Consider the following 22,640-nt stretch of genomic DNA (forward strand, 5'->3'; position numbering starts at 1 on the left):
TGATTAGTGAGCTTCAGGTAAAGGAACCCTGAGGATGCAGTGATCATAATATCGTAGAATTCACCTTGTAGTTTGAAAGGGAGAAGCTAAAATCATGTGTATCAGTAATACAGTGGAGTAAAGGGAACTACAGAGGCTTGAGAAAGGAGCTGTTCAAAGAAGATTGGAAGGTGATGAAGCAGGGATGATGGCCACAGCAATGGCCGGTGTTTCTGGAAGCAAAACAGAAGGGACAGTGTCAGAAACGAGCCACGCTCCCGAATAATGGCTTCAAGACAAATTCAAGGAAACAAAGTTTATTAACAGTTCTGCAGAGCTGGGCCCCTTCAGAGAAGGGAACCCTGAACCTTACAGGGCAGCAGGTTTTATCCTTCTTCCTTACCCCTCCCCTCCCTGACTCAGGAGGTACACAGTGTTTTCCCATTCCATATTTGGAGTTGTTTTTTTACACGTTTCTGTAAAACAATAGTCCATATCTCAGGACTTCAATGATTCCACAAGCAGTTAATTTTGTCAAGGCTTCTGCATTCATAATTAGATCACACTTGTTTACAGACTTTAACCCAGACATAATTAAATCACATTTGTCCCTAAACATAATTAAATCACAGTTGTCCCTAGACATAATTAAATCACATTTGTCCTTTGACTTTAACCCGGACCTGTCAGAAACGCACATCTTAATTTTGAATCTTACAATACCACCCTTTTTCTTTTTAAGATGTGCGTTTCAGCTAGCATTTCTCTCACTCCCAGGGGGCCCACTTTCTTCTTTAATAGCATAAGTTTTAGCTCGTTTGTCCCATGATGGGGTATCGCTACTGCCTGGAGCTGGAATATACTGCGCCTGATCAGTGTTCGTATACAAGGAATCAAACACGGCAAAAGTAAGAGAATCATTAGACCCCCGCCTGCTACTAGGAGAGCGGTGCGCCACCAACTACCTCCCAGTAGCCCGTCTAGCCAACTCATGTTCCCCAGGGATCTCCAGGTTTGTACTGGCACCTGGGCCAGTTTCTGAATTTTGTCGGATATTTTTAACACGGCCTTTCCACTGTCGTCTATCTTAAGGCAACAGTTTGTAAGATTGAACTTCCCACATACCCCGCCTTCAGAGGCCAATAGGTAATCCACAGCCAGCCTGTTCTGGTATATTGCTGTTCGCATCTGACTCTGCTGTTTTGCCAACAGCTCCAATGCCAGTGCCGTTTGATTGGTTATCACTCCCACCACCGCCTGCAGTCTAATAATTCGGTTTAACATGTAGACAGGAGTGCGATACCCCCACGACCCATCCTGGGCCCAGGTCGCTGGCCCATAGTATTCAATGATGCGAGCCGGTGGCCACTCATCACCCCACTCACCCACCTTTATCTCCCGTGTTTCTCTCCTTAATGAATCAAACAGCTTAATTCCCAGCTTCCGGTCACCCTCCTGATGCAGGAGGAAGAACTCCGGTCTTTCCTGGGACAGCTGAGACTTCTCATGGTCCCCCCCTGTCCCATGTATCCTTTATTATAGACTTGGTAATAAGGTTTACTATTCTCCCAACATGTTTCTCTCTTGCTTTAGATCATAGCATCGATCATTCACATGCGAGTGGGACACAAATGATCCTGGGAACACCCTCTGCCCCACTCGTACCACGGTTCTGCACTTGTCACATTTCCCTTCAATTTCCCCGACATATAGAATCAAATATATTACAGTCAATAATGTTACAGTCCACATAGAGTTCATTTTTGCTGCCTTTTTAGCCTCACCACCATCGGTTCTTCACCGGGAACACAGGTCCACTCAGTGCGGCTTTCGGGCTTCACCGGTCCTTTTACCCTGGATGCGTGTGTCCACCCTTTTTCTTTTGTCCGTACAGCCGCCTCTGTTGTTAGCAGGACCTGGAAAGGGCCTTCCCACTGTGGCTGTAACTTCTCCGGCTTCCAGGTCCTTACCAGAACCCAATCTCCAGGCACGATCTGATGTAAAGCAAAATCGAGCAGCGGAGTCTGGGCCAAGAGACCCTTTTTCCGCAGTTCTGCAAAGGAACGGGACAGTGCCAGTAAATAGTCCCTTACAAAGATATCACCCCCTTGTAGCGTGGGGTACCCTTCCACCTTATTCCAATACGGGAGTCCGAACAACATCTCATATGGGGATATTCCTATGTCCTTGCGGGGCGCTGTTCGTATTCTTAAAAGGGCAATAGGGAGACACTTAGTCCATGGTAGTTTGGTTTCTAACATCAACTTGGTCAGTTGTGCCTTTAGGGTGCTGTTCATTCGTTCTACTCTTCCCGAACTCTGGGGATGCCATGGGGTATGGTACTTCCATTCGATATCAAGTGCATTGCGTATCTCCTTCTTGGTACGTGGTAGTGACATTCCCGTTATTCCAGCTATCCTTTCTGGGGTAATGCATCGCTGTCCTTTACTGACCCGGTGTCCCAGATACCTTACTTCCTTTTCTACAAATTGTAACTTTTTCTTTGAGACCCGTAGCCCCTGCTTCCCCAGGAAGTTCAGTAGTCTGATGGTGTCTTCCTGCACCCCTTCCTGTGTTGGCCCGGATAGTAATAGATCGTTCACATACTGTAGCAGTTGGCTCTCTGGAGCACATTGGAATTCTGCTAGTACTTGCTCCAAGACCTGCCCAAATAGGTTAGGTGATTCGGTGAACCCCTGTGGCAGGACCGTCCACCGGAGTTGTCTTTTCCGCCCCGTCGTAGGATTTTCCCATTCGAACGCAAACATGTCACGACTGCTCTCTTCTAGCGGGCAACTCCAGAAGGCATCTTTTAGATCTATTACACTGAACCATTCATGGTCAGGGGAGATCTTACTCATCAGTGTGTAAGGGTTGGGCACTACCGGGTATCGGGTTTGGACTACTGCATTTAGGCCCCGCAGGTCTTGTACCATCAGATAAGTCCCATCTGGCTTTCGCACCGGGAGTATTGGGGTATTATACGGTGACATACATTCCTCCAGTAGTCCGTCAGCGATCAGTCCTTCAATCACCGGCTGCAGCCCTTTTCTTCCTTCCATTGAAATAGGGTACTGTTTTCTCCGTACTGGCGAACTGTTAGGTAATAGTGAGATTTGCAAGGGGGGACGTTCAAACCCCCCCGGTTCCCTTCCTGGTACCATACCTCCGGGCTTATTTTCCTATCGTCTTCTTCCCTGAGGGCAAACAGCTGTACCATTATCTTCCCGTTCCTGGGCACAGTCCCGATGCCTAGCCTGACTTGCAGATCCCGCCCGAGCAGGTTGAATCTCGCAGAGGGTAACAAAAGTAGATCCTGTCCCGTTACCCTATCCTCATGTTCAATTTTCACGTTTTCTATAACAGGTACTTGTATTATTTTGCCTCCAATACCGGATACTCCCATTACCTTTGTTCCGGTTCGGGTGCCGGGAGGTATCTGGATTACGCTAGATCTTTCGGCACCCGAATCTACCATAAAGGTTGTATCTGACCCTTGGGGACCTACTTTTAAATTTACCAGGGGTTCCTGCCGATAATTCATCCCCAAGGGGTGGAACCCCCGACCTCCCTAGTCTTCATCTTCCATCATAGCATACGAGCGCACTTCCCGTCGGTATCTGGGGCACTCGTGCCTGAAGTGTCCTTCTTCGTTGCAGTGAAAACATCTTAAAGCCTTCCTTAGCCCTCCTCCTTGCTCCGGGCTACTACCTCGATCCAACCATGGTCCCCGTCTCTCTCTCTACTATCTGTGGTTACTTGTCGCATTGTCTGGACCATTATCCTTGCCGTCTTCTGCTTCTCTTCATCCCTTCTTACAAACACTTTCTGTGCCTCCCTAAGCAGTTCACTTAAGGGTTTAGTATTCCAATCTTCTAGTTTTTCCAGTTTTTTTTTTCTGGCCATGCTTTCGATACAAATTCAACACGAATCAGCTGTTGGCCAACCTCCGTCTCAGGGTCTGCGGAGCAGTAGGGGGCACATATGGGGCGGCAGGTGGTCGAGCACCTCCCATGTATTCTTTTTCTGTCCCCCTTCATTTATCGTTTTCAATTTATAACTATTTGTCGTTGGTAACCAGCATAGGGCATAATCACTTTCTTCGGGTTTAACGTTAGGTTTTGAATTCACGTACAGATTAAGGGCTTGTTGTACCCAATCCTCGCTAGACCCGAACTTAGGCCATCACGCAGCCGACCCTTGGATCGGCTGGCGGGACCAGAATTCACAGTACTGTATCATTTTTTCTTTGACTTCCCTTTTCGCCTCCCATAATCCCAATTTTCTAACATCCGTCCCAACGGACTATCAGGGGGTACCCCGAGGTATTTTTCATCATTGGCGCCTGGATTTCCTTTACCCTTTTCTCTCTTAGACCCCTTATTCCCCATCTCGAGGACTTGCTCGGTTCCAATCCACCCGCAGGCACCCCGTAATTCCACAATTCTCGTGCACTACGTCTCTGCAGGAATTTAATTTGAATGTGACCCACCTAGCTCGGTCACTCCTGTCCAATTCCGGAACCTGTATTCCCGCGATCGCCCAGGAATTCACCTGCAGGCACCCCGCAGTTCCACAATTCTCGTGTACTACGTCTCTACAGGAAGAACCACCTGCAGGAACCCCGCAGTTCCACAATTCTCGTGTACTACGTCTCTACAGGAAGAATCACTTGCAGGAACCTCGCAGTTCCACGATTCTTGTGTACTACGTCTCTACAGGAATTCAATTTCTTACCTGGGTCCTGTGCACAGAAATTACTCGATCGCTCACTGTCTCAACTGCCTCGACAACCCCTCTTTGTTTCCTTGAGTCCGCCGGATATCACTCGCTCAAGCCGCGTGGGGCGACGAGCAAGGAATCAGGGACTGCCGAACTCGGCAGGGTGCACCTTCTCCGATGTCCTTCCTTGCCCCCCTCACGGCTGGAGTGTGGATCCCGGACGAGCGCCCCAAGTTGTCAGAAACGAGCCACGCTCCCGAATAATGGCTTCAAGACAAATTCAAGGAAACAAAGTTTATTAACAGTTCTGCAGAGCTGGGCCCCTTCAGAGAAGGGAACCCTGAACCTTACAGGGCAGCAGGTTTTATCCTTCTTCCTTACCCCTCCCCTCCCTGACTCGGGAGGTACACAGTGTTTTCCCATTCCATATTTGGAGTTGTTTTTTTACACGTTTCTGTAAAACAATAGTCCATATCTCAGGACTTCAATGATTCCACAAACAGTTAATTTTGTCAAGGCTTCTGCATTCATAATTAGATCACACTTGTTTACAGACTTTAACCCAGACATAATTAAATCACAGTTGTCCCTAGACATAATTAAATCACATTTGTCCTTTGACTTTAACCCGGACCTGTCAGAAACGCACATCTTAATTTTGAATCTTACAGACAGGATAGATTCATCCCAAAGTAGAAATATTCTAAAGGGAGGATGAGGCAACCATGGCTGACAAGAAGTCAATGACAACATAAAAGCAAATGAGAGGGCATAAAATGTTGCAAAAATTTGTGGGAAGCTATTTAAAAATCAACAGAAGGCAACTAGAAAAACAATAAGGAGAGAAAAATGCAATATTTAGCCAATAATATTGAAGAAAACGCCCAAAGTTTTTCCAAATATATAAAAAGAGAGGCAAGAGTGGAATTTCTTCACTCAGGGTGGTGAGTGTGGAACAAGCTATCAGCACAAGTGCTGGGTGTGAGTTTGCTTTCAACATTTGAGAGAGATTTGGGTCAGAATGTGGATGGGAAATGTATGGAGGGCTCTGGTCGAGGTACAGGTCGATGGGACTAGGCAGATTAATATTTTGGCATAAACTGGATGGACGGAAAGGCCTGTTTCTGTGCTGTACTGTTCTATGAATCTATCATTTTGCTGCAAAAAGGCGCTGGAGAAGTAGCATTGGGGAACAAAGAAATGGCATATGAGCTAAATAACTGCTTTGCTTCAGTCTTCACTGGAGACGCCAGCAGTGGGCAAGAAAACTAGTGTCAGGGAGCCGCAATGAGTGCAGTCACTATTACTATGGAGAAGGTGCTTGAGAAGCTGAAAGGTCTGAAGGTAGGTTCACCTGGACCAGATCTGGGGGTACATGTCCACAGATCCCTGAAAGTTGCCTCACAGGTAGATAGGGTAGTTAAGAAAGCTTATGGGGTGTTAGCTTTCATAAGTCGAGGGATAGAGTTTAAGAGACACAATGTAATGATGCAGCTCTATAAAACTCTAGTTAGGCCACACTTAGAGTACTGTGTCCAGTTCTGGTCGCCTCACTATAGGAAGGATGTAGAAGCATTGGAAAGGGTACAGAGGAGATTTGCCAGGATACTGCCTGGTTTAGAGAGTATGGATTATGATCAGAGATTAAGGGAGCTAGGGCTTTACTTTTTGGAGAGAAGGAGGATGAGAGGAGACATGATAGAGGTGTACAAGATATTAAGAGGAATAGACAGAGTGGACAGCCAGCGCCTCTTCCCCAGGGCACCACTGCTCAGTACAAGAGGACATGGCTTTAAGGTAAGGGGAGGGAAGTTCAAGGGGGATATTAGAGGAAGGTTTTTCACTCAGAGAGTGGTTGGTGCATGGAATGCACTGCCTGAGTCAGTGGTGGAGGCAGATACACTAGTGAAATTTAAGAGACTACTAGATAGGTATATGGAGGAATTTAAGGTGGGGGGTTATATGGGAGGCAGGGTTTGAGGGTCGGCACAACACTGTGGGCCGAATGGCCTGTAATGTGCTGTACTATTCTATGTTCTATGAACCACACCCCAGGGTTCTGAAGGAGTTAGCTGAAGAGATTATGGAGGCATTAGTAATGATGTTTCAAGAATCACTGGATTCTGGAATGGTTCCGGAGGACTGGGAAAATTGCAAGTATTATTCCATTTGATGAAGTTTCGGGGTACATGGAGGTACCTGATGAAAAAGCTCAAAATCAGCATGGTTTCCTTAAGGGCAAATCTTGCCTGTCAAGTCCGTTAGAATTCTTGCGAAAATAACAGGCAGAGTAGTCAAAGGAGAGTCAGCTGATATATTTTACTTGGATTTTCAAAAGCCCTTTGACAAGGTGCCAGACATGAGTTTGCTAAACAAGATAAGAGCCCATGGTATTACAGGAAAGATCATTAGCAAGGACAGAAGACTGGCTGACTGCCACAATGCAAAGAGGGCCTTTACTGTTTGGCTGCCGGTGACTATTGGTGTTCAAAGTACGTTTATTACTAAAATATGTATAATATATAAAACTTAGAGATTCGGCTCCTTACAGGCAGCCACTAAACAATAAATACATAAAACTAATGGGGAAAAAATGACAGACACTAAATGTGTTGAAAAAAACAAATCACACAAACAATAAAAGTGAGCAAATAGTATTCAGAACTGAAGTTCATGAAAGTGAATCGACAGAGCCACTTTTAAAGGAAGGAAGTGCTGTCATTGGAGAGGGTTGAGAGTGGGTTTATGGCAATGATCCCAGGAATGAAAGGGTTAATGTATGAGGAATGTTTGATCGCCCTTGGCCTGTACTTGCTGGAATTTAGAAGAATGCTGGGGGGGGGGGGGAATCTCATTGAAATCCTATCGAATATTGAAAGACCTAGATAGTGAATGTGGAAAGAATATTTCCTATAGCGGGGGAGTCTAGGACCTGAGTGTGCAGCCTCAAAATGGAAGGATGTCCCTTTAGAATAGAGATGAGAGGGAATTTCTTTAGCCAGAGGGTGGTGAATCTGTGGAATTCATTGCCACAAATGGTTGTGGAGGCCAAGTCATTGGGTATATTTAAAGTGAAGGTTAATAGATTCTTTATTAGAAAGGATGTCAAAGTTTATGGGGTGAAGGCAAGAGAATGGGGTTGAGAGGAAAATAAATCCACTGTGATGGAATTGTCTGATTCTGCTCCTAAGCTTTATGTCTTGTGTATATGCCCAGCGATTGCTGGGACTTGGTACATCCGTGGAGACAGTGAAGTATGAGTCATCCACCTCTGGGGCTTTGTCCTCTCCCCAGTGCACAGTACTGTGGGTGTCTGGTCTTGATGGGATTTTGCCTTCAGGGGTGTTCTAGACCAGCACAGCCTGTTCCTATTCCTCTGACAGGTCTCCAGTGTGGGGCCCTAACTAGTGGCAGTGGTCTGGCCGGTGTGAGCCTAGCTGGTGGCAGTGAGGTCTAAACGAGGAGATGTTTAATTGACTAGATGCCCATATTGATCCGCGCTAATTACCCCGAGAGGTGTCACCATACCACTGTGTGGCGGTAGGTTGTGATGCTGGTTCCCACTGAAAGTGAGGGCTGCTGGGTTTAACCGGGTGATGGACTTACAAATGTTGTTCAACTTGGGTTTGGATTCACTGGTGGGACCTCCTGCCATGAGAGCAGATCGTTGGTAGGGCTCCCGGCCATTGTGTCTGGCTGCTGGCAGATCGGGTGGTGGGGGGACTAGCAGGATCTCTAGTTAGAGGTGGATCTGCTTCCCCCACAGAACCCTGGGTCCTGACCAGGCTGTCATTTCTCAGTACTATCCATGGATTCCATTTGCAGAGTGTCCACGGCTCTGACCAGCTGGGTCAGGGTCAAGCTGGTCTGATGCCCCATGGTTGGACAATGGGGTTGTGCTGGTTGCTGGTCCCAGGTGTGAGGGATAGAGTGATGGGTGCATGTGTTGGCTCAGGGCATTCCTCTACACAGGAGTTGGGATTGGTTGGTCCTCTTTGTGTGTGGCATGGTGGTTGGGAGATCAGTGTATCGGGAGGGTGGGTGGGTCGCTGGGAGGTGGTGTAAGGCATCAGTCAGATGGCCCAGGATATCTGCCTGACATCTCATCTGTTACCTGACCGCAGGCGGCCTGGTGGGACAGCGGCTGTCCGAGCACCCTGATATCCGCAAGCTGGGCTTCACGGGATCTACCCCCATTGGTAAACAGATCATGAAGAGGTGGGTCCACTTTCCGTGTAAGAGGTGGGGGCTCGTTGTGTTACCTGCGTAACTAGTGGGTGGGATGTGGAGTTCATCCTTTCTCCCAGCTCCCATGAGGAGGTGTCCTGAATCAACCTGGGGGATCCCCAACGACACAGCTTCGGCTGCATCTGTCTGCCCAGCTCGGTTTCTCCTCTTCCCCCCCCCCCCCCCCACTTGGGTTATGGGGACAGGGGAAGTATGCTGGTTTACTAGGGTAGTGGGGAAGCAGGATTAACAGGAGCTGTGGGACAATACCCTGTACCATGGGTGGGGTCGGTGTCTGGAACCTCAGGTCAGGGGTCAGAGTTCAGGAGTTGATGTCTGGGACTTTGGGTCAGAGGCCAGTGCCTGGAAACTCAGATCAGGCATCAGAGGTTAGAATCTGAGACCTCTGGCTGGGTGGGGGGGGGGGGTGTCAGTGGTTAGGGTCGTGTCACGGGTTAGTGCTGGGGCTTTGGGCTGTGAAGACCCTATGGGACTAGCTCCCCAGTATATGATGGGATGGAGGTTCATCTCTCCTGATCTGGCAGTGTGAAGGAGGGTAGCCAGTGCAGAGATTTTGGACCCTGACCCTGATGTCTGCTGTTACATTCCCAGCTGTGCTGTCAGCAACCTGAAGAAGGTCTCCCTGGAGCTGGGTGGCAAGTCTCCCCTCATCATCTTCAATGACTGTGACCTTGACAAGGCTGTGAGAATGGTGAGTGCCCTCGGTTTACGTGAGCAGGGATGGCTCTGATGACCCTCAGCAAATACAGGCTGGGATCTTGGGCAGTGGGTGCCCTTGCTATGGGTGCGGAGATCCCAGTGGGTCCTCTTGATGATGGGTTCAAAGGATCATTTATTATCAAAGTACATATGCAGTATACAACTCTGAGATTCTTCTTCTCCAGATAGCCACGAAAGCAAGGAAAACCATGGAAGTCAGTTTAGAGAGAAATGGTGAACTCACCAAGATGATCAATTCCCAAACCCTCCTCCCCCCCCCCCCCCCCATGAAACGCAAGTGTGATGGTCCTGGCAGGTACCCATGGTGATGGGTGCAGGGATCCTGGTGGGTACAGTGGGTGCCCTTGGTAATGAACACACTGAGCACCAGTTCTTACAGAGCAGAGACAGGGTCAAACATACTCCGGTGGGGTGGGTGTTGAGGGAGAGCCCAGGGGGAAGGAGACATCAGACCTTGATCCTTGTGTCAAAGTCATACAACCTTCTGCTTCAGGACCTGATGCCACCTCCCCCCCCCCCCCCCCCCCAAATACTTCCAAAGGGTTCACAGAGCCTTCTGATGCAAACCTCAAGAGAACTGCTCAGTTGCATCCTCCCAGCCACATCTGAAGGTCTGCAAATCTTTGTGTGTCCATCGTACCACTTAAGGGTCAGGGAAGCCATCTGCAGGCCTTTCTGCCCTCTGGCTGGAAGACAATTAGTGAAGCAGCCCTTGTCCAAGCGTCATTCATCCCGAGGTGGACAAAACTCTGGAATGTGCCAGTGATACTTGGTTCCATGGTACAGGCCCGGAAGTGTCAATGCTGTATATGTCAGACTCCATGAAAAGGGTATCTTCATCCTCAGCAGAAAGGGAGAGGGAAGGATTTGGAGACCCACCTTACTGATGAATGTAGATTGCAAGTTCCTGTCTAATGTTATAGCTAGTTGAATCAAGTCTGCTCTGGGACAGGTGATCCGCTTGAACCAATTCTGTGCTGTACAGGGCAGGAAAATCTCTGACAGCCTTGGATGCTCAGGGGTAACATGTACGTGTGGGACAGAAGTACAGACACCTGTCTGCACAGAACAGATCATTGCAGCACAGGAACAAGCCCTTCATCCCAAAATGTTGTGCCAAACTAATTAAATACCTAACTAAACTAATCACTTCTGCATACACAATGCCCATATTCCTATATTTTTCACACATTCATGTGCCTCTTAGAAGCTTCTAAACACATTCATTTTATCTACTCCTCCACCTCCCTGACAGCATATTCTAGACAGCCACTGCTCTGTACAAAAATAAAAACTTGCCCCATCTCATCTTGCCTCAACATAAGAAGACCATGAGACATAGGAGTAGAATTAGGCCACTCAGCCCATTAAGTCTGCTCCATCATTCCACCATGACCGATCCCGAATCTCACTCAACCCCATATGCCTGCCTTCTCGCCATATCCTTTAAATACCTGACTGATCAGGAAACTATAAACTTCCAACTTAAATATACTCACGGACTTGGCCTCCACTGCAGTCTGTGGCAGAACATTCCATAGATTCACTACTATCTGGCTAGATTTGAAAGTAGTGGGGGGAGGGGGAAATGCGAAATGACAGGAGAAGACCGGAGGGGGTGGGATGAAGCTAAGAGCTGGAAAGGTGATTGGCGAAAGTGATACAGAGCTGGAGAAGGGAAAGGATCATGGGACGGGAGGCCTCGGGAGAAAGAAGGTGGGGGGAGCACCAGAGGGAGATGGAGAACAGGCAGAGTGATGGGCAGAGAGAGAGAAAAAAAACAAACAACTAAATACGTCAGGGATGGGGTAAGAAGGGGAGGAAGGGCATTAACGGAAGTTAGAGAAGTCAATGTTCATGCCATCAGGTTGGATGCTACCCAGCCGGTATATAAGGTGTTGTTCCTCCAACCTGAGTTTGGATTCATTTTGACAGTAGAGGAGGCCATGGATAGACATATCAGAATGGGAATGGGACGTGGAATTAAAATGTGTGGCTACTGGGAGATCCTGCTTTCTCTGCGTTTCTCAGCGAAACCGTCTCCCAGTCTGCGTCGGGTCTCACCAATATATAAAAGGCCACACCGGGAGCACCGGACGCAGTATCCCACACCAGCAGACTCACAGGTGAAGTGTCGCCTCACCGGGAAGGACTGTCTGGGGCCCTGAATGGTGGTGAGGGAGGAAGTGTAAGGGCAGGTGTAGCACTTGTTCCGCTTACAAGGATAAGTGCCAGGAGGAAGATCGGTGGGAAGGGATGGGGGGGGGGTGGGGGGGAACGAGTGGACAAGGGAGTCACGTAGGGAGCGATCCCTGCGGAAATCAGAAAGGGGGGAGGGAAAGATGTACTTGGTAATGGGATCCCATTGGAGGTGGCTGAAGTTACAGAGAATTATACAGGCTGCTGGGGTGGTAGGTGAGGACAAGGGGAACCCTATCCGGAGTGGGGTGCGGGCGGATAGGATGAGGGCAGATGTGCGGGAAATGGGAGAGATGCGTTTGAGAGCAGAGTTGATGGTGGAAGAAGGGAAGCCCCTTTGTTTAAAAAAGGAAGACATCTCCTTCGTCCTGGAATGAAAAGCCTCATCCTGAGAGCAGATGCGGTGGAGACGGGAGGAATTGTGAGAAGGGGATAGCATTTTTGCAAGAGACAAGGTAGGAAGAGGAATAGTTCAGGTAGCTGTGAGAGTCTGTAGGCTTATAGTAGATATCAGTAGATAAGCCGTCTCCAGAGATGGAGACAGAAAGATCAAGAAAGGGGAGGGAGGTGTGGGAAATGGACCAGGTAAATTTGAGGGCAGGGTGAAAGTTGGAGGCAAAGTTAATGAAGTCAACGAGCTCAGCCTGCGTGCAGGAGGCAGCACCAATGCAGTCGTCGATGTAGCGAAGGAAAAGAGGGGGACGGATACCCGTGTAGACTTGGAACATGGACTGTTCCACAAAGCCAACAAAAAGGCAGGCATAACTGGGACCCATGCAGGTGCCCATGGCTACACCCTTGGTTTGGAGGAAGTGGGAGGAGCCAAAGGAGAAATTATTGAGAGTAAGAACTAATTCCGCTAGACGGAGGAGAGTGGTGGTAGAGGGGAATTGGTTAGGTCTGGAATCCAAAAAGAAGCGAAGAGCTTTGAGACCGTCCGGCTGGGGGATGGAGGTATATAGGGATTGGACGTCCATGGTGAAAATAAGGCAGTGGAGGTCAGGGAACTTAAAATCATTGAAAAAATTCAAAGCGTGAGAAGTGTCATGAACATAGGTGGGAAGAGATTGAACAAGGGGGGGATAAGACAGTGTCAAGGTATGCAGAAATGAGTTTGGTGGGGCAGGAGCAAGCTGAGACAATAGGTCTACCTGGACAGGCAGGTTTGTGGATCTTGCATCCTTGTCAACCTCCTTTGGGCTCTCTTCAATGACAGCACATCCGTTCTGAGATATGGGGCCAGTTTGAGCGTTCTCCTCATTTAGATAAGTGTTCTTTTTTAATGTTGTTTCTTTCAACAAAATGCATTATCATACATTTCCTAACCATGTATACCATCTGCCACTTTTTTGCCCATTCTTCCAATTTGTCTAAGCTCTGCTGGAATTGCATTGCTTCATCGGCCTGCTTGGCATGTTTAATGCAGCTCTGGTATTAGACATTCTGAATCTGGAAGATACCAGCTGACTTTTTCCTAGGGTCAAACCAATGTGTCTATCATTTCTCCTTTCAACCAGTTTATCCTTGCAGCACATGGTCTCTATTCCATGCAGCCTGCTGGTAAACTCCTTGTGCACCCTCTCCAAAGCTTCCACAATCCTTCCTGTTATAGGGAGATGAAAACCCAAATACAACCCTCCAAATTCAGCTTAACCAGACTCTTAAAACTGCAGCATAACTTTCTGACTCTAGGACTCAAAGCTTTGACTAATATGGCATTAGAAATTACATAGGATCAGAAGATACAGAATTATTGTGGGCAGAGCTAAGGAACTGCAAGGATAAAAGCTCCCTGATGGGATTTGTATACAGTCCTCCAAACAGTAGTAAAGATGTAGTCTACAAATTACAATGGGAGGTAGAAAATATGTTACAATAGTCAGGGGGGGATTTCAATATGCAGTAGATTGGGGAAAATCAGGTTGGTGCTGGATCCCAGGAGGGGAAATTTGTAGAATGCTTGTGAGATGGCTTTTTAGAGCAGCTTGTGGTTGAGCCCATCAAGGGAATCAGCTATTCTGGATTAGGTGTTGTGCAATGAACTGGAATTGATTAGAGAGCTTAAGGCAAAGGAACCCTTAGGGGAAAGTGATCATAATGTGATAGAATTCACCCTGGAAGTTGAAGTCAGATGTATATGTATTACAGGGGAGTAAAAGGGAATTAAAGAGGCATGAGAGATGAGCAGGTCCAAAATAATTGGAAGGGACACTAGCTGGGATGATGGAAAAATAGCAATGGCTGGAATTTCTGGGAGCAACTTAGAAATGCAGGATATATACATCCAAAAAGTGAAGTATTTTACAGGCAGGATGATGCAACAGTAGCTGACAAGAGGCATTTGAGGATTGGGAAGCTTTTAAAAATCAACAGAATGCAACAAAAAAGTCATAAAGAAGGATAAAATGGAATACGAAGTTAGGCCAGCCAACATTATTAAAGAAAATACCAACATTTTCTTTATAAAGTATAAAAGGCAGGTGAGAGTAGATATCAAACTAGATGGAAAATTTTGCTGGAGAGGTAGTAATAGGGGACAACGAAATGGCAGATGAACTGCATAAGCATTTTGCATCAGTCTTTACAGTGGCAGGCACTAGCAGTATGCCAGAAGTTTGAAAGTGTCAGGGGGCAGAAGTGAGTAAAGTTACCAGTACTAGGGAAAAGGTGCTTGGGAAATTGAAAAATCTGAAGATGGATGGTCTGCATCCCAGGGTTCTGAAAGAGATAGCTGAAGAGATTGTGGAGGCTTTAGTGATTATTTTTCAAGAATCACTAGATTCTGGAATGGTTACAGAAGACTGGAAATTTACAAATGTCACTCCACTCTTCAAGAAGGGAGAGTGGAAAGGAAAAGATAGCCCAGTTAGTCTGGCCTCAGTGTTGGGAAGATGCAGGTAAATTTGAAGGTTGAATCCTTGGTGAGGAAGACAAATGCAATGTTAGCATTCATTTCAAGACGACTAGAAGATAAAGGCAAGGATGTAATACTGAGGTTTTACACTCATTTGGGGCATTGTGGACAGTTTTGGGCCCCTTATGTAAGAAAGGATATGCTGACATTGGAGAGTGTTCAAAGGAGGTTCACATAAGTGATTCTGGGATTGAAAGGGTTATCATAGGAGCATTTGATAGTTCTAGGCCGCTACTCACTGGAATTCAGAAGAATGAGATGAGGGATCTCATTGAAACCTATCGAATATTGAAAGGCTTCAATACAGTGGCTGTGGAGAGGACCCAGCCTTAGAATAGAGGGACATCTATTTAGAATGGAGCTGATGAACTACTTTAGCCAGAGAATGGTGAATCTGAAATTTGTTGCCAAGTCTTTATGTATATTTAAGGCAGAAGTTGATAGATTCTAGATTAGTCAATGCTTGAAGGGTTACAGAGAGAAGGCAGGAGATTGGGGCTGAGAGGGAAATGGATCAGCCATGATGGAGCAGACTCAATGCGCTATATGATTTTTCTCCTATACTTTGTGGTTTTATGGTTTCAGACTTAGGAACTGTAGGTTGAGCTATTTGTTGCTGTTTGGCATAGCCACCTCTGAGGTTCAAAGGGCCATAAGTTAGGGCACTGGTGCCAGAGCACAGAGGGACACATTCTGTATCACTATTACTGTAGGAATATTTGTGCAAGGTCCTGCTGATGGAAGTCAGTGATGGAAGTCACTATGAGTGAGATTGGCACCATGCAAGTGTACTGTTAAGTATATTTGCAGATACTTTGAATGATTTGAAGGATATTATTGCTGGAACTTGCTGACCAGTGTACTTGGTGCAATCCTTCCTCTCTTGCAGGGTATGGGAGCCGTTTTCTTCAACAAGGGGGAGAACTGCATTGCTGCAGGCCGCTTGTTTGTTGAAGAGTCGATCCACGACAGCTTTGTTCGCCGAGTGGTAAGGCAGCGTGAATTGTTCCAGTGGCACCAAGAGCTCAATGTTCGTGTCTGTCTCTATGTCAGTGGGTGTGTATGTGTGTATTTAAATAACTAAACTCCTGCAATACACCCTCTTTTTTCTTAACAGGTTGAGGAGATCAAGAAAATGAAAATCGGCGATCCCCTGGACAGGTCAACAGACCATGGACCACAGAACCACAAGGCCCACCTGGAGAAGCTGCTGGAGTACTGTGAGATTGGGGTTAAGGAAGGAGCTACACTGGTGTACGGGGGCAAGTGTGTCTCACGACCTGGTACGAAATCCTCCAGCTCAATGGACAATTTTTGTCTGTTTATATTTGCTGTGACTCGGCTGAGCAGTCTATTGTGCTTTCACCTTTGTGCATGTGTTTCAGTGTAACCAGGGTGAGAAGCTGACAAGGACAGCATGATGATCTGTGCTGTGCTGGGCAAGGGGTTAAGTGTTACTGAGTAAAAGGCACTGGTTGTGTATAAGGGCAGTCTGAAACCAAGCAGAAGGGTCTCCTGTCATGGGGGGTTCATTTGGCATGTTGTTAATGGATACAGCACGTAAATAGTCCATGGCGCTGTCACCTCCGATCTCCTCCCGGTGTCAGCACCCTACTTCTGAATCTGTTGGTCTTAACTTGCTTGCCTGCCTCAATTTTCCACTGCCTTCATGCTGTTACCCCCTCCCCCAAATACTGTGAGGCCTAATGTAAGTTTGAAGAACAGCACCCCTTCGACACATTGCAGCCTGTGGGTCTCTCTCAAATTCTCCAACTTCACTTAAGCCCCCCCCCCCCCCGTCCAACATTCCCACTTTCTCTCCCCATAAGCTAAGCTTGATCTAGCAAGCATTTGCCACCACTCTTCTGCAACCCAGCACTCCTCTCTTCCCCCCACATTCTGTTCCATGATTCCGTTTGCCTGACTGTCCCACAAACTGATCAACCAATCACCATGTGAATGTGTTGTCCCCACAATAAATCTGGCTTCACCCTATTACAGTCTGGTCCATACTTCCCCACCGAGCCTGCACATTGCTTTGTTCGACCCTGTTTCGATGAAGGGAGCTCACACTGAAACATTTACCATGTGTCTGCACAGAAACTGCCCACCCTAAATGATGCCAGCAATTTCCATTTTTCCTTTGTTTTACCCCCCCCTCCCCCAGATGTGATTCCCATCACTGAACATATCCATCATCTCCCCAGGGTCACTCACCTCTGATCTGGAGATCTTTCCCCAGCTCCTCCCCAACACCCAGTGTGGTCTGATGGTTTTCTACCTAACTCTATTATAAAATGTGGATCTGTGCAGTACAGCAACGGGTCCATGTTATACCGAGCTGTTCGTTCATCTCTTGGCCAATCCCTGCTCTCTTTCATTAGGCCACCTCTGTCGCCTTGGGTGCGGATCCCTCTGGACATCTGTCCTTCATAAGGACTGTACAGAGGCTCAGCCCTCCCACGAGGGTGCCCACAGCCACACCCCGATCTGGAGGTGGAGGCTGGAGGTGAAAGGAGAAGTTGAACTCTCACAGCACACCAGCTCCAGATCAGGGGTGTGGTTGTGGGTACCCTCGCGGGATCTGTGGGGTGTGGTTGTGGGTACCCTTGAGGGATCTGTGGAACAATCATTCTGTGATAGGGTGGCAGCCTCCTCTCCAGCCCAGGATGAAGTGGGGGGGGGGGGGGGGTGCGCTTCCAACACCTTAACTGCCAGTCACCAGCCTGCCTCAGCATAGTCTGCTGACGTGATCCACTTTGGAAATCTTGCTTTGAAAGGATCTTGGTTTCTATGCTTTCTGTCTCACCTGATTCTCTGTTGTTTAGGCTTCTTCATGGAACCGACAGTCTTCACTGATGTGGAGGACGACATGTTTATTGCCAAAGAAGAATCCTTTGGGCCAGTGATGGTCATTTCCAAGTTCAAAGATGGGTGAGTTAGGCGCTGGTCAGTGAGTATTGGGTGAAGATGGATGAGTTGGGTGCTGGTCAGTGAGTATTGGGTGAAGATGGATGAGTTGGGTGCTGGTCAGTGAGTATTGGGTGAAGATGGATGAGTTGGGTGCTGGTCAGTGAGTATTGGGTGAAGATGGATGAGTTGGGTGCTGGTCAGTGAGTATTGGGTGAAGATGGATGAGTTGGGTGCTGGTCAGTGAGTATTGGGTGAAGATGGATGAGTTGGGTGCTGGTCAGTGAGTATTGGGTGAAGATGAGTGAGTTGGGTGCTGGTCAGTGAGTATTGGGTGAAGATGGGTGAGTTGGGTGCTGGTCAGTGAGTATTGGTGAAGATGAGTGAGTTGGGTGCTGGTCAGTGAGTATTGGGGGAAGATGAGTGAGTTGGGTGCAGGTCAGTGAGTATTTGGTGAAGGTGGGTGAGTTGGGTGCTGGTCAGTGAGTATTGGGGGAAGATGAGTGAGTTTGGTGCAGGTCAGTGAGTATTTGGTTAAGATGGGTGAGTTGGGTGCTGAAATGGAGTGCTGGTCAGATAGTATTGGGGGAAGATGGGTGAGTTGGGTGCTGGTCAGTGAGTATTGAGTGTATGGCTGCATTGTCCAGTGACTTGTGTGTTTCTGTAGTGTGACAGGCACGATACATCATTTCTTGTATCCCTCAATTTCTCCTGGGCTGTATCGAATAGAGCAGTGCGCTGGGGGTGGAGGGGGGATGCTATTCTTTGGGAATATTTCAGTGTGGATACCCTGGTTACCAGGAGATTTGAAGCTGCTTTCGATTATCACCCAGAAGAAGGCATCACTACAGCACTTCCAGAGAGAGACAACAGTTGATCCAACTTCCTATAGCTCAGCCCTGACCTTTCCTTCCACCCAGACCCCTCTTGACTGATGCTCATTGGCATCATGGACATTTTTGTTAACTGCATTACCATCCACATCATAACTCCACCCACCACCCAGAGCAAAGACCAACTCAAATCTATAGACGAGTGGTCGCCAACCCATCAATCGCGATCAACTGATCGATCTTTGAGACTTTCCCAGTAGATCCTGAAAAAAAAAGAAAAATAAATACGCAAATACTGTTGAGAGATTGTTTCCGGGTTGCGGGGTTGTAGTTCCATTCTTTCTGCCCAGTGCGCATGCGTGTAGCTCCCCCGCACTATGCAGTGTAATTCAGTGGTCCCCGACCACTGGGCCGCGAGGAAACAATATGAGTCAGCTGCATCTTTCCTCATTCCCTGTCAACTTGAACCCACGCGAGGTCATCAGTCGCCTAAACGCAGTGATACCCTCACGCCAGGGATCACTGGCCGCCTCGCGCAGCCGACGGGAAGTGCCGTTGCTACTGGCCTGGAGTGCGGACAGATGGGCACCACCTCTAAACCTGTTTAGCAAACCGAATGTTCCTGGGGAACCCGGTGCTAAAATATTCGCAGACAACCTAATTTGAGCTCAGCGTTTCGTAAGTAGCAGAGCAGCTGCCTCGCTGCAATCTACTGAAACAAACTTTTGTCGGCCGATAGATCCTACAAGGGTGCCTGCTCCCTGTCACACTCCTTCGCTCGGTTGGTCGCTCTCTCCAGACTGCGACCGCCACGGCCCCGGTACGGGACCTACGGTCCTGACCTTGTCCTCTCACCCCAGCCACGACCAGCCACACCTGGCCAAGGCATCTGGCGGCGGGTGGGTGGGAGGCTGTCTAATGAGGCAATGAAGCCCTCTAAACTGCTTTGGTACCCTGAGTCCAAGCACCCACACTAAAAGACAAACGTGTTGAGTTTTGTGAGCAGAAAAACGTGAGCAAGCGGGACAGAAGCTAAGTGCCGAGAGCCGCGAAAACTAAATTGCGGAATAGCCTGGGCATAAGGAACTTGTTTCAAGTATCGCTGTATTCCAGTCGTGTTTAACCCCCCCCCCCCCCCCCCCGTCGGCCGGTCCACGGTGCAAAAAAGGAGGGGGGGGGGACCCCTGGTGTTTATACATTATGTCTACTTCTGGGTTGCAGGGTTTTTACTTATGGTCTTTTCTGCCCCGGTGCGCATGCGTGTAACTAATCGATCTGGGGTCGATCTCGCCTTTCACCAAGACCGAGGTAGGGGATTTTGGGCTTAAGAAGGTTGGTGACCACTACTATAGACAGTCAGAAGCAGTAAACTCTGAGTCAGATTAACCTGCCTGCAGTACAGTTTCTCCTTGTTTGTTTAATCAAAATGCCTCCCACAATGTGGAACACATTCTGTTAAACCAACTCTTAACCTCTCTAGTTTCTCTAGCGTTACCATGTAACAAGTCTCACATTTGCACGACAAACTTTGATAAACTCCAAGCTCCACTGGAGGCCTTGACACCCCCTCGATGGAGCAGACCCCTGTACTTGTGGCCCATTCGGTGTTTGATGGGGTTTGTTCACTGTTAATCTTTGCACACCCTGCCTCTTGATGAAGGCACAGGTCTCGTACGCCCTTCTCACCTGCTCTACCATTGTGAATGCAGACCCTGCAAAATCTGCTGAGCTTTTCTCAGCATTGTGTGATGTCATTTACTGCCTCAGCTTGTTCTTCAGACCAGAGTGACAAACTTTGCATTCTCTGGGTTACGAATACAAGAAATTGAGGTAGGAATCGACCATTCCACCCATGTCAGTTTCACCCTTTCTTGGGCCTTGGCTCCACTCTTCTGCACTCTACTTCCTCTGGGAGGATTTTGTTGTGGTTTCTCGTGCCCCACAAATGACCAAGAGACGCAGAAGGTTCTTCAAGAAGGGTTAAACTTTAATTTGCAAATCAAAGCTGAGACAGTCATTGAGCTAGTCGCTGATTGCCCACCGATCCTCAGACCCAGCATTTTTTATAGCAATCTCCTGGTTCAGTTGCATTAGCATATGTAATCGATCTATAGTTGCGTATCACACGTACCACATGTACATCTTGCCCCTATTGTTTTTACCAATTGACTTAATCATGTTCTAATCTACAACTCTTAGCTACCTCTCATTAACACACCATTGTCTTCTACATTTTTAGGATACATGCATAGCAAATAGCAAACTCAGAACTGACCAATGTTCTAATCTATATCTCTTTAGCTACCTCTCATTAACACACCATTGTCTTCTACATTCTTAAGATTTCATTCTCCTACTAAATTGAGTACATGTATATCAAATAGCAAGTTTCAAAACTGACTTCATAGTTTTGGTTACACAGCAAAATTTATACTTTTATACTCCAATATATGCCCCCTTTGAGACCCAGAGGGTCTCACACAGAGAAAGAGGACCAAGAGTCCGCACACAAAAGCCCCAATAAACTCAAGCACTTATTCCCAAATCTCGGGTTAAACTATAATTTTCTGTGCCAAGACCTCAAAGTATTCTCTTCCTGTTACCCTGAGCCGCTGAGCCAAAAACCTGTCCCTCTGTATCTGAGACAGGAAAAAAGACTCAGCAGCCCTTACAATCTACTCCCACACTGTCGTTTTGCTCTTGTTCATCCTGCAGGTGTTGTAGGCTGTAACAATACATTTTTGGTGTTTCTTTCTTCACTAAGCTTGCTTCAGTAATTGCCACGAGCATTGGAAATTGTTTGGTTGCAGCACGCACTACAAGAGATTTGAGACAAGGAAGAAAACAGCACAGCACAAACGCACAGCACAACAATATAATACTGACAGTTATTGCTATTTTAGTCAGCCATGCTCCCCATCCTCCGAGTCTACTTTCCAACCAATCAAAGAACTGATGTTCAAATCCTGCATTCTGTTTGACCTCCGTCCGCAGATTCTTTAATTTATTCATTGCTCTGGTGAAAGACCTTTCTGGGCTAGTATTGTTCGGTATGAAAGTGCAGCATTGTTCTCCAAACATTACACACACACACCCTTTTTCTGCCAAAAGCCAATCCAGTCTGTTTTGCCACGCCACCCCTGCTAGTTGCATCTAGCTGTTGCCCTAAGGCCTCCAGTGCATCATCGGTGTAGTTGATGAACCTCTGTTGATTGTAGTATATATAGTTTATCCATTCAACATTTTTGCTTACCCCTATCACAGGTATGATAGCTTCCCAGCCTGCAGCAATCTCATTTCGTGCTTTGAATTCGTTAGGTATACCTCTTGGCTGTCCTATACTGTCAAGCCGGATTGTCGGATCCGGGTCATATTTTCTCTTCTGCCGTAGCAGAGTCCTGCTCAGGGAAGTTAGCATTGGACTGTACTTCAGGGGACATTATAACTTCCTGAAGCAGCATGACACGCGTACATGTTCCTGCCCACCTGAGGGGGAGCGTAGATCTCAGCCCTCCTTCCTGTCCACACAGCCACCAAGTGTCTGCTGATGGGATAGTCTGAGAGTCCATTGCACCCTCAGGAGGAGGGGAACCCGTCAAGTGTCTATTACCTGGGGTTACATCCCATGTCTGAGTGCAGTTGCCTCGGAAGTGGCCAACCGGGTGACTGCCCACCCGCATGAAACATTCATAAATCAGATGGTCCTGCATTATAAGCTGTTGCAGTGTAGGTGTCTGGCTTCTTTTATTTATAGCCCACGGTCTGCTGTAATTGCATTCAGAGGCAAGCTTGGTTTGATCAAACTGCGAGGAAGCCTGATATAACATACACCAATAGGGGCAAATTGGTGCATCGTTCATACAGTTTTGATAGCAGGGATCTGCTTTAACGCAAATTCTCATGAAACAAGCCCTAACCGGACCTGGACACTGTTGATCGCATTGTTCCCTGTGCTCTCTTCGCCACCACATGCAAGTGGAGGAGTTATAAGGCATGGGAACTACATGCTGAGTGGGGCTTTCCCTTGAGCACAGGTAACAATTCTGTCTCTTCATCATTCCTGCCGTGTAAGTTGCCCATTGATACCACTGATTAGTACGTGTCTTTAACCATGG

General features: G+C 47.5%; 1 protein-coding gene across 2 annotated transcripts in view; it reads left to right on the top strand.

Moving 5' to 3' along the window:
- LOC140738538 (mitochondrial 10-formyltetrahydrofolate dehydrogenase-like) overlaps window positions 1–22,640 on the top strand; it is a 139,105-nt gene that overhangs the window by 65,892 nt on the left and 50,573 nt on the right. For both annotated transcript variants that reach the window (XM_073065937.1, XM_073065938.1), the window contains 5 exons: window positions 8,826–8,919; window positions 9,541–9,640; window positions 15,672–15,770; window positions 15,900–16,065; window positions 17,611–17,716. In XM_073065937.1, coding sequence (XP_072922038.1) covers window positions 8,826–8,919; window positions 9,541–9,640; window positions 15,672–15,770; window positions 15,900–16,065; window positions 17,611–17,716 — 565 coding nt within the window. The remainder of the gene's footprint in view (window positions 1–8,825; window positions 8,920–9,540; window positions 9,641–15,671; window positions 15,771–15,899; window positions 16,066–17,610; window positions 17,717–22,640) is intronic.

Source organism: Hemitrygon akajei, chromosome 14, assembly GCF_048418815.1.
Source record: "Hemitrygon akajei chromosome 14, sHemAka1.3, whole genome shotgun sequence".
NCBI classification, from domain to species: domain Eukaryota; kingdom Metazoa; phylum Chordata; class Chondrichthyes; order Myliobatiformes; family Dasyatidae; genus Hemitrygon; species Hemitrygon akajei.